Source organism: Cherax quadricarinatus, chromosome 13 (assembly GCF_038502225.1).
Source record: "Cherax quadricarinatus isolate ZL_2023a chromosome 13, ASM3850222v1, whole genome shotgun sequence".
In the NCBI taxonomy this organism is placed as follows: Eukaryota; Metazoa; Arthropoda; class Malacostraca; order Decapoda; family Parastacidae; genus Cherax; species Cherax quadricarinatus.
This window is the reverse complement of record NC_091304.1, coordinates 9,098,698-9,111,977: the sequence shown is the minus strand read 5'-3', so window position 1 is coordinate 9,111,977 and position 13,280 is coordinate 9,098,698. Positions and strand designations below refer to the sequence as shown.

General features: G+C 38.7%; 1 protein-coding gene across 1 annotated transcript in view; it reads right to left on the bottom strand.

Annotated features, from left to right (window-relative positions):
- The window catches only part of LOC128688494 (protein P200), a 224,990-nt gene that overhangs the window by 22,215 nt on the left and 189,495 nt on the right, over positions 1–13,280 (bottom strand). Inside the window, exons 10-11 of the mRNA XM_070084463.1 lie at positions 10,833–10,960; positions 3,801–4,032 (exon numbers count right to left, since the gene is read on the bottom strand). Coding sequence (XP_069940564.1) covers positions 3,801–4,032; positions 10,833–10,960 — 360 coding nt within the window. The remainder of the gene's footprint in view (positions 1–3,800; positions 4,033–10,832; positions 10,961–13,280) is intronic.

The following is a 13,280-nucleotide window of genomic DNA, read 5'->3' as shown; positions in this document are numbered from 1 at the left end:
AAGGCTTGGGAGAGAGTGACTTGCAGAACTTTGAATTCTGCTTGGAGAAAATTGTGGCCACAATGTGTACAAGAGAGGGATTTTGAAGGGTTTGGGGCTGACCCTAAGGAGCCTATGCCAGTTGTGGAAAGTATTGTGTCACTGGGGAATTCCATGGGGCTGGATGTGAGTCTCGAGGATGTGGAAGAGTTGGTGGAGGACCATGATGAAGAGCTAACCACTGCAGAGCTGCAAGAGCTTCATCTGCAACACCAACAGACCACATCTCAGGAAATTGCTGCAGAGGAGGAAGAGAGATGGAGGAAGGTGCCTTGTTCAAAGATTAAGGACATTTGTGCAAAGTGGACTGAAGTGCAATTATTTATGGATGAACTTCACCCTGACAAAGCTGCTGCAGGCTGTATTGGCAACATGTACAATAGTACCAGTTATCTCAGTAGTATCAGTTACCAGTGTCAGTAGTAGTGACTCACTACCAACCGTCTGTGTGAATCACTTGTTATTCACCGACGTTACTGCTGACCCCAGCATGTTTTGAACGCTGCTCACCCAGGCATCATTCGTGAGTCAGTTGAAGGATAGTCAAGCTTGGCGCTTCCCATATAGTCCATCGAATATACGTACTTACTGCCTAAGTGAGTGTTATTACCCAATCCACGTTTCGGAACCCACAGGACAGATTCCCCTTCCAAACAAGTGTACACCTTCCTCCTATCCCCTCCTTTCAACTTCCATCCACCCAGAAGTCTTCAGTAAAGGTAAGCGTAATGTTATTATCATTTTATATATGTATGTACTTGATTTCTCATTGTTTTCTGTATGTAAGTCTTTATTTAATTAAAAAAAAAAAAAAAAAAAAAATAAAAAAAAAAAAAAAAAATGAATATTTTTGGGTGACTGGAATGGATTAATTTTATTTCCATTATTTCTTATGGGGAAAATGGTTTCGCCATTCGGTAATTTCGTCATTCAGCAGACTCTCTGGAACGGATTAATCACGAAACTCGGGGGTCCACTGTACTGTATTAACCCTTTGACTGTTTTGGTCGTATATATACGTCTTACGAGCCAGTGTTTCAGACGTATATACGTATACTCAATAATTCTAGCGGCTTCAAATCAAGCGGAAGAAAGCTGGTAGGCCTACATGTGAGAGAATGGGTCTGTGTGGTCAGTGTGCACCACATAAAAAAAATCCTGCAGCACACAGTGCGTAATGAGAAAAAAAAACTGATCGCTTTTTTGGATTAAAACGCCGACTTTGAGGTGTATTTTTGTACAGTATTTATCAATGTATTTGCGTTTTCATGGTCTAAGGTGATAAAATGGAAAACATATTACAGAAACAGAGATGATTTTCATTACTTTGACGATGAAAACGACCTTGAAACTGAGCTCAAAGAAGCGGAAATGTTCGATTTTTACCAATGTTCAGGAGTAAACAAATCACACCACACGTCCAATACACGTCAACTGGGGAGTCTAATATTCTTTCACTAGTGCACTGATATTATTTATACCATTTTTACAATAATGCAGTAGTCTGCATAACAGTAAATTTTGTATTTTTTTGTATGAATAAAAAATCAAAATAGAAAGCAATAATAATATAAGAGGGGCCTAGAGATGTGACTAATAGACTATATTCATTTATAACGGCACAAAACATACTCAACCCCTGCCAATTTGGATTCAGGAAAAATAAAAGCACTAACGATGCAATCATAAAAATGCTAGATCTGCTTTACAAAGCATTGGAAAATAAGGAATATCCACTAGGAATTTTTATTGACCTAAGAAAAGCTTTTGACACAGTAGACCACGGCATCCTACTCCACAAACTTGACCATTATGGTATAAGAGGCCATGCGCTTGCATATTTCAAATCTTACCTTACTAACAGGTATCAGTATGTCACCATTAAAGACACAGCATCAACAACACAGCCACTTGATACTGGAGTTCCGCAGGGAAGTGTCCTTGGTCCCCTGCTCTTCCTCATATACATCAATGATCTCCCAAACGTATCTCAACTCCTGAAACCCATTCTCTTTGCTGACGACACGACTTATGTCATCTCTCACCCTAATCTTGCCACCCTCAACACCATTGTTAATGAGGAGCTGATCAAAATATCGACTTGGATGACAGCCAATAAACTTACGCTTAACACAGACAAAACCTACTACATTATGTTTGGTAGCAGAGCAGGAGATGCGCAAATTAACATTAAGATCGACAACACTCTAATTGCCAGGCATAATGAGGGCAAATTCCTAGGCCTATACCTCGACAACAACCTGAACTTCAGCACCCATATCCAACACATAACCAAAAAAGTATCCAAAACGGTTGGGATCCTCTCCAAGATATGATACTACGTGCCGCAAACTGCCCTTCTCACACTATACCATTCACTTATATATCCATACCTCACCTATGCTATCTGTGCTTGGGGTTCAACTGCAGCAACACACCTAAAGCCAATAATAACCCAACAAAAAGCCGCAGTAAGAATAATCACTAAATCCCATCCCTGGCAACATCCCCCCCACTCTTCATAGATCTAAACTTACTCCCTGTTCAGTACATCCACACTTACTACTGTGCAATCTACATCTACAGGACCTTAAATTCCAATATTAACCTTGACCTAAAATGCTTTCTTGATAGTTGTGACAGAACCCACAGGCACAACACCAGACACAAACATCTCTATGACATTCCCAGTGTCCGACTAAACCTTTACAAAAATTCAATGTATGTCAAAGGCTCTAAAATCTGGAACACCCTACCTGAAAATTCTAAAACTGCAGACACATTCATCACCTTCAAAACTACCATCAGAAAACATCTTATCTCCCTGATACACCCTGTCAACTAATTACACGAATACCGAATACCACCTGGTGGTCAACACTTACACTCACTCACCCATTTGACCATAAGCAGAAATATCAATCTCAATCTCAAAATAATGAATCTTAACTAGTCATAAGTTGGCCTGTGATACTCCAATACTGAAACTATGTATAGTGCCAAAACAAAAGCATTCACATTGCTAAACTCACAAACTAGTATTTAGTCACTTAGCCATAATACCAACTTACCTCATAATTTTGTAATATTTTAAACTTAAGATTTAATTTAAGTCTGCCCGAAATGCCTAGCCATGCTAGGAGTTCTAGTGGTACACTCTGTAATTATTATTTTACTACATGTAAACCACACAATAACCAAATTCTGTAAACTCAGCATTGTAATCCTTATAGAGAATAAACTTTGAATTTGAATTTGAATAAACAGAGGATATGTTATTTTAGTGCCAAGAATGTCTACCTTGTTTATTCTGGATCCTATTTTGAAATTGGCATCTTTTTTAGTTTGCGTGAAATTGGCCAAATTGCCAATTTCTGACCACAATATTGGGTAGTCCAAATTGGTAAATGGGCAGTTTCTTGTACTCAGCTGATAGATAAAATGGAGTTCTAAAGAAATAGCTGTGAGTTTGGTCAACTGGAAAATCGGAATTGGCTGAAAATAGGGCTCAAAGCCGGTGAAATCGCCGATATGTCGCTGAGACCGCTAACCTTGCGGGAGCGTAATTCCACGAGTTTTCGACCAAATTTCGAACTTTTGGTGTCATTACCACCGGGAAAAGATTCTCTATCATTTCATAAGAAAAAAATTATTTTTTTTTTTCAAAAATTTAGCGACATAGAATGACAGTTTCAGAAAGGGGCCTGAAACAGTCAAAGGGTTAAATAAGTAAAATAAAGTACAAATACAGTATACAGTACCTGGCCACGCTTACACCCAGCAGCTGCAGGGAAGTTTTCAATTAATAAACAGGTTATGGGGGCTTTAATGCAGTTAGCTGTGATCTTGCGTCCTCGAGAGAACAATTCAAACTGCTTCCAATCTCCTATTTCTTGTAAATTTTCCGACTCAGGACGAAATCCATCTTGTGGTGGTAAGGCTAATAGGGCTACACCCTCATCTCGTATGGCCTTCCAATTTTCCTCAAGCTTCCTGTTAAGAATTTGGGAGAGTCGATATTGAAGATAACTATGACAATTAGTTATCTTTTATACAGCCTCTCCTCACTTAGTGATGTACTCATTTACTGACCACTCGGACTTATGACCAGCTCTCCAACCAGTACGCAAACATAAGTAACATATATAAGAGCTGATTTCCTCTATTCTGTTTATTACAGTATACAGTACACTACAGTATAAACATTTAAAAATATACCAGAAATGTTGCCAATGGTGAAAAGGTGACATTAAAAATCATCTAAAGATGGTTGACACAAACCCACTACCAGTATAGTATGCTCCTAGCTTAATGACCAATTCACTTACCGACCTACTTTTAGGAACAGAACCCCATTGTTCAGTGAGAAGAGGCTGTATTCTAACCTTGTAACGATGAATATTTTTGTTAGTGTCATTATAATAGCATTCATGTTCTTTCCTACTAATATGAAGCAGTACCTCTGCTGAGACCAATTTGCAATGATCTGATACAGATTTCAACAATGATGCCAGTCTGAGATCATTCAAGTTTTTTTTTTTTTTCAACAAGTTGGCGGTTTCCCACCGAGGCAGGGTGACCCAAAAAGAAAGAAAATCCCCAAAAAGAAAATACTTTCAACATCATTCAACACTTTCACCTCACTCATACATAACCACTGTCTTTGCAGAGGCGCCCAGAAAACAGTTTAGAAGCATACATAAAGATACATAACATATCCCTCAAAACTGCCAATATCCCAAGCCCCTCCTTTAAAGTGCAGGCATTGTGCTTCCCATTTCCAGTACTCAAGTCTGGCTATATAAAAATAACTGGTTTCCCTGAATCCTTTCACTAAATATTACCCTGCTCACACTACCAGCTCATCAGGTCCCAAAAACCATTCATCTTCATTCACTCCTATCTAACACACTTACTCACGCTTGCTGGAAGTCCAAGCCCCTTGTCCACAAAACCTCCTTTACCCCCTCCCTCCAACCTTTTTGAGGACGACCCCTACCCAGCTTTCCTTCCCCTACAGATTTACATGCTCTCCATGTCATTCTACTTTGATCCATTCTCTCTAAATGACCAAACCGCCTTAACGACCCCTCTTCAGCTCTCTGACATACTTTTATTAACTACACACCTTCTCCTAATTTCCACACTCCGAATTCTCTGCATAATATTTACACCACACACTGCTCTTAGACGGAACATCTCCACTACCTCCAACCGCCTCCTCGCTGCAGCCTTTACAATCAAAGCTTCACACCCATATAAGAGTGTTGGTACCACTATACTTTCATACATTCCCTTCTTTGCCTCCATAGATAATGTTTTTTTGTCTCCACATATACCTCAATGCACCACTCACCTTTTTTCCTTCATCAATTCTATGGTTAACCTCATCCATCATAAACCCATCCGCTGACAAGTCAACTCCCAAATATCTGAAAACATTCATTTCTTCCATACTCCCTCTCTCTCTAATGTGATATCTAACTTTTCTTTATCTAAATCGTTTGATACCCTCATCACCTTACTCTTATTTATGTTCACTTTCAACTTTCTACCTTTGCATACCCTCCCAAACTCGTCCACTAACATTTCCAATTTTTCTTTAGAATCTCCCATAGCAAAAAGTAACTGTGTCAACTCCCATTTTGTACTTGATTCCCCATAATTTAATCCCACCCCTCTCCTCAACAAACTAGCATGTAACTCCTTCACAACCCCATCTATAAATATATTAAACAACCATGGTGACATTACACATCCCTGTCTAAGACCTACTTTTACTGGGAAGTAATCTCCCTCTCTCCTACACACCCTAACCTGAGCCTCACTATCCTCATAAAAACTCTTTACAGCATTTAGTAACTTACTACCTATTCCATACACTTGCAACATCTACCACATTGCTTCCCTATCCACTCTATCATATGCCTTTTTTAAATCTATAAATGCAATGAAAACTTCCCTACTTTTATCTAAATACTGTTCACATATATGCTTCAATGTAAACACTTCGTATTGTATACCATTCTTGTACAACCTGTCAGACACTGCAACATCATGGAATCTTGATTCTGAGGACATGTATATAACCTTCACGACTACGACAACTACTACTACAACTAACCCATCTCTTTGGGTAGGACCTACTTCCACTGGGGAATCCCGCCTACCAGTGACTTTGCCCTCGTCTGCTACCCGTCCCATTTCCACCTGATGTTACTATATAAGCATCAGGCGCCTTGCTTCTGCTTCAGAATCTCGACGACTATGGTGCTCTTCGCACCTACTGCTAGGTTGAGGGACTGATTACCTCATCTTCTGTACATAGTTCTCCTGTCTTCAAGTTATGTCCTGGAATTTGTATTGATAAAGCCACTGGATGGCGAAACGTCTACAATAAAGATACCCAGATGTTGCGCATGTGTCTCAATTTCATCTTGTCGGTATTGTATACCATTCTTGTACAAACACTTGATCTACACATCCCCTACCCTCTCTAAAGCTTCCATGCTCATCTGTAATCCTACTCTCTGTCTTACCTCTAATTCCCTCAATAATAACCCTACCGTACACTTTTCCTGGTATACTCTGTAAAAATTATAGGAGAATAAGTTTACTATCTCTTTTGTCCCCCTTCCCTTTATATAAAGGAACTATACATGCTCTCTGCCAATCCCTAGGTACCTTCCCCTCTTTCATACATTTTTTTTTTTCAACAAGTCGGCCGTCTCCCACTGAGGCAGAGTGACCCAAAAAAGAAAGAAGATCCCCAAAAAGAAAATGCTTTCATCATCATTCAACACTTTCACCACACTCACACATTATCACTGTTTTTGTAGAGGTGCTCAGAATACAACAGTTTAGAAGCATATACGTATAAAGATACAAAACATATCATACATTTATTAAACAAAAATACCAACCAGTCAACACTATATCCCCCTTTGCTTTTAACATTTCTGTCATGATCCCATCAGTTGCAGCTGCTTTACTTACTTTCATTCTACATAATGCCTCACGTACCTCCCCCACACTCGCATCTTGCTCTTCTTCACTCCTAGATGTTATAGTACCTACCCGGCCAGTGCATGAAATTACTGCCTTCCTTTCTTCATCGATATTTAAAAGTTCCTCAAAATATTCCTACCATCTACCCAGTACCTCCAGCTCCCCATCTACTAATTCCCCTACTCTGTTTTTAACTAACAAATCCATTTGTTCCCTAGGTTTTCTTAACTTGTTTATCTAACTCCAAAATTTTTTCTTATTTTCTGCAAAATTTCTTGACAGTGCCTCTCCCATTCTATCATCTGCTCTCCTTTTGCACTCTCCCACCATTCTCTTCACCTTTCTTTTACTCTCCATATACTCTGCTCTTCTTGTAACACTTCTGCTTTGTAAAAACCTCTTGTAAGCTATCTTTTTCTCTTTTATCACACCCTTTACTTCATCATTCCACCAATCACTCCTCTTTCCTCCTGCACCCACCCTCCTATAACCACAAACTTCTGCCCCATAGTCTAATATTGCATTTTTAAAACTATTCCAACCCTCTTCAACCCCCCCCCCCACTACAGTGGACCCTCAGTTATCGTCCGTTCCTGTTATTGGCCAACTCGGTTATAGGCTGTTTTTCGGCTTCCGGTTATCGGCTGTTATTTCACTTATTGGCTGTATGGGACACATACACCCACCTGCCGGCAGATGCTCGCATCAGTCTGGCTGTGTCTCATAAGAACATAAGAAAGAAGGAACACTGCAACGGGCCTACTGACCCATGCGGAGCAGGTCCATGTCCCCCTCCGGATTACCCCAATGACCTCCCTCCCCCCAGATTAGCCCAATGACTCACCCAGTCTGGTCACCTCCACTCAAGGATGGAGCACGGCACCAGTCCCAGCAGCACAAGCTAGTCAGGTCCAACTCACACCCACTCATGTATTTATCTAACTTATTTTTAAAACTACACAACGTTTTAGCCTGAATAACTGTACTCAGGAGTTTGGTCCACTCATCCACGACTCTATTATCAAACCAGTGCTTTCCTATATCCTTCCTGAATCTGAATTTTTCCAACTTGAAACCATTGCTGCGAGTCCTGTCTTGGCTAAAAATTTTCAGCACACTATTTACATCCCCTTTATTTATTCCTCTTTTCCATTTATACACCTTGATTATATCCCCCCCTAATTTCATGTCTTTCGAGAGAGTGCAGATTCAGGGCCCTCAGTCTATCCTCATGTGGAAGATTTCTGATACATGGGATCATCTTTGTCATCCTCCTCTGTACGTTTTCCAAAGCATTTATATCCATTCTGTAATACGGTGACCAGAACTGAGCAGCATAGTCTAAATGAGGCCTAACCAAGGTTATATAGAGTTGAAGAACAACCTGAGGACTTCTATTATTTATACTTCTAGATATGAAGCCAAGAATTCTGTTAAGCTTTATTGCGAACACTAATGCACTGTTGTCTAGCTTTTAAATTACTGCTACCCAGAACTCCTAAATCCTTTTTGCAATCAGTAGTATTAAGATCTACATTATTTAGTTTATATGTGGCATGGTTATTTAACTGTCCAACATTTAGAACTTTTCATTTGTCAACATTAAACTGCATCTGCCACTTCTCCGAAGTGACATTGGCAGATGCAGAAGTGAGGAAGCTTCTGCTCTTTCATCCAAACATTTCGCTATAATCTGTTGTTTTTAGTGGTTATTTATCAAGTGCAACTGCGAAGTCACCATAGCCCCAAAGTTCTTAGTAAAGTTACTTTGGTAAAGAAAGTGAGAAAGACGATAGAATTCAAGGCAGGCAGGCATAGAGGCAAGGAGTGTAGCAGGCATGCAGGAAGTGTAGCAGGCAAGCAGGAAGTGTAGCAGGCATGCAGAGAGTGTAGCAGATATGCAGGAAGTGTAGCAGGCATGCAGGAAGAGTAGCAGGCATGCAGGGAGTATAGCAGGCATTCCAGAAGCCAGCATTAGTCTTCAATAAAGGTATGTAATATCGATTTGTCAAAATTTTTTTTTTTTTTGTAAATATTTTTGTCTAGAACGGATTAATTGTAGTTACATTAATTCTTATGGGAAATATTTCGGTTTTTGGCCATTTTGGTTTTAGGTCTAGCTTCTGGAACGGATTACGGCCGATAACCGAGGGTCCACTGTACTCATATTTGCACTAGCCCACCTTTCTGCCAATAGTTGCTTATATCTCACCCTAACTTCCTCGTCCTTTACTTCATACACTTTTACCTCTCTCTCTTACTTGCTGTTGCCATTTTCCTTTTGTCCCATCTACCTCTTACTCTAACTGTAGCTACGACTAAATAATGATCCGATATATCAGTTGCCCCTCTATAAACATGTACATTCAGAAGCCTACCCATCAACCTTTTTTCCACCAATACATAATCTAGCAAACTACTTCATTATATCCTGTATCATACCTTGTATACTTATTTATCCTCTTTTTTCATAAAATATGTATTACTTATTACCAAACCTCTTTCTACACATAGTTCAATTAAAGGCTCCCCATTTTCATTCACCCCTGGCACCCCAACTTTACCTACTACTCCCTCCACAACATTTTTACCCACTTTAGCATTGAGATTCCCAACCACAAGTGCTCTTTCACTAGGTTCAAAACTCCCCATGCACTCAATCAACATTTCCCAAAATCTCTCTTTCTCCTCTACACTTCTCTTTTCTCCAGGTGCATAAATGCTTACTATAACTCACTTTTCACATCCAACCCTTATTTTACTCCACATAATCCTTGAATTTATATATTTATATTCCTTCTTTTCCCACCATAACTTATCCTTCAACATTATTGCTACTCCTTCTTTAGCTCTAACTCTATTTGAAACCACTGACCTAATTCCATTTATTTCTCTCCACTGAAATTCTCCTACCCCCTTCAGCTTTGTTTCATTTAAAGCCAGGACATCAAGCTTCTTCTCATTCATAACATCCACAATCATCTCTTTTTTATCATTCGCACAACATCCACGCACATTCAAACATCCCACTTTAATGGTTTTCTTCTTTTTCTTTTTAGTAGGCCATATAGGAAAAGGGGTTACCAGCCCATTGTTCACGGCATTTTAGTTGATTTTCACAACACGCATGGCTTAAGGACGAAAGATTCTTATTCTACTTCCCCATGGATATAAAAGGAAAAGCAATAAGAACAAGAACTATTAAGACAAAATCAAAGAAAACTCAGATGAGTGTGTATACAGAAACGTGTACATGTATGTGTAGTGTGACCTAAGTGTAAGTAGAAGTAGCAAGATGTACCTGAAATCTTGCATGTTTTTGAGACAGAAAAAAGACACCAGCAATCCTACCATCATGTAAAGCAAATACAGGCTTCCCCTTTACACTCACTTGGCAGGACAGTAGTACCTCCCTGGCTGGTTGTGTTTATGCACCTGGGAAAGAGAGGAGGGTAGAAGAGAGAGTCAGGGATATAGGAAGTTAAGTGTTAGGAAATTTTAAACCAAGTGAGAAAGTAACAGAGTAACTGTTGTAGATGGCATAGTAAGTTTGGGGTGCCAAGGGTAAATGACAGTAAGCCTTTAATTGAACTTTGTAAATATAGAAGTTTGGTAACAGGTAATACCTGTTTTAACCCTTTCACTATCCAGACCCCCTACTGGATTAAAGTTTCAATATTACTAGTACTTTCAGACACTATGAACCATTACAATTTGAATAAAATAACTTGACACTTCTCAACCATATTATCTACCATCTGCAATTTCATTATTAATATACTAACCGAAAAGACACCTGATATGTTGTCTGTTCAAGGGTCCAAAAGGGCTGGGAAGAAAGTCGATCCACATTATATAAAGACCTCTGGTAACGGCTAAAAAACAAGCCTTTCTCCACTGCACGGTCATATATCTGTAAGAAAATATAAATATTTTCTTATGACATGTCACACTATATCTACTCAAAACTTCAAATTACTAAACATACAAGTTATATATGTACTCTATTATTCATTTTACATCTTTAGGACAATGAACCTTAATACTAGTATGCAATTATGATTCTGGCCAATTCTTTAACTCTCAACACATACCAGAAATTGAAAGGCCCTTTTGTGTTGCCATTTTTTGAAAAAAAAAAAAAAAAAGAAAAAAAAAAAAAAAAAAAAAAAAAAAAAAAGGTAAGAGATTTTTTCTAAAGATAATGTAGTACACTACTTATAAAATTACACAGGCATGAAGAGGACAGCTAGGAGCACTTTATGCAACAGCAATTTTGCCCATTTGAGGCCTATCTATGGCAAATTCCAGTGCTAAAATCAATCCAATTCCTGACTACTTCACTAGTACACTTTTCGTCCAATGAACTGAGCACAAGAAATAGTCCATTCAAATAAGTATCAAGAATTCAGTAATTTGTCCATTTTTACAGTACTGTCAACAAATTTCAATTAAAAATCAGTGTAGGCATTCCAGTCACTAAAACAGTCCTCCCTCTATTCATTAATCTCATTACCAGTCCTCTCCTATATAACTCTTGGCACTAGAAGCTCACCTAATGGCACCGTAGAGTCCTGCCACTTGCAAAAAATGTTGCTGATATGCCTTTTTTTTCTTGCTTTTTTTTAATTTACATTATTTTTATTTTCTGATAATTACAATTTATAGTAGTTTCTGATAATTACAATTTATAGTAGTTCTTGTGATTTTATAGCCAATTTTTGTTCTGACACTAATATTAGGTACAGAAATAGTAATCAAACAGTCACAAACATATTGACAGGTGAGCATGTTCACCTACCTTGGTCACAAACTTGTCTAAAATATATACAAATTATTCATAGGTCCCTGCAAAGCTTTTAGAAGTGTTGGAGTATATGAAACTCGCAAGCATTGTGTCAGACAGAGTGGCACTCGACACTGATGATAGTGCAGTCACTCAATACTGCTGATTTTGTACCAGTGAACCTTAGTGTTTTTTTTTTTATTTTCACTGTGTCACATACATAACAAGTCTGTCTCTGTGTATCTGTCTGTCTCAGAAAGAGTCACTCATGAACCAACAGGTACTGGACATGTTGCAGAATCGTCACATTTGAACAAGTGGAAATCCGCATTACTTGCCACAGTCATGCTTAGGCCTCATATCAACACAGTATAGCACTTTGTCTGCCTTTTTTGGGTTATCCACAGTATAGCACTTTGTCTGGCTTTTCTGGGTTATCCACAGTATAGCACCTTGTCTGACTTTTTTGGGTTATCCTAGGTAATTTACACCATGTATGATAACTGTTTTTTGTGCTAACCCAGCCAACCATCTGAACATGTATTACACATGTTGCAGAATTCTCTCTCTCTCTCTACTTAGGGCATAGGTGACAGGACATTCTGGCAGGATGACACTACCATCTGCATCAAAATTGAAAGGATGTGGCACAAATGTTGCACATGGGTTATTATTTAGGTTTTTGATATTTTCTCGACCACTTATGGCCACATTCATCTCAAAGCCACTAAACTCAGGGTCAACATCATTTTTCTCCTAAAAGGTATGTTAATATGACATGGCATTAGTGAATCCCTGGGGTTTGCCATGCTGTTTGCTCTAGTTGGCACTCAGTTGAACTGGTGCTCCCACAAGGTACTAAGTGGTCACAGATTTTTTAATACTAAACATACTAAGTGTTAAGATCCATTCTATATTGACAAGGTATCTCAGGTCTATTGTGCCAAATTTGGAGGCAAGAAAAACAAAACATCGATCTACGTTTGGAGCACAAGCAGTAAGAACATAGATCGACCTTTAGACAGTTAAAGGGTTAGTTATGTCCCCAGGCCTCTCTTATATTAAGCTTGCTTTCCATTTTGAATTTTTATTCACACAAAAAATAGAAGATTTACTGTTATGCAAGCTACTGCATTATTGTAATAATTGTATAAATAATATCAGGGTATTCCTAAATGTGTATTAGACTGGCAAGCTGGACGTGTATTGGATGAGTGACCTCATCTGTGTACTCTGGAATATCAGCAAAAGTCAAACATTTCCACTATTTTGAGGTTAATTTCAAGCTACTTTCATTCCAGAAACCAATCAAAATAATCTCTGTTGCTGTAATATCTCTTCCACTCCATCAAAAGAGACCAAAAACCCGAGAATACAACCATAAAAACCATATGAAAATACACAAATAACCTGCACATAGGAAAGAGGGACTTATGACAATGTTTCA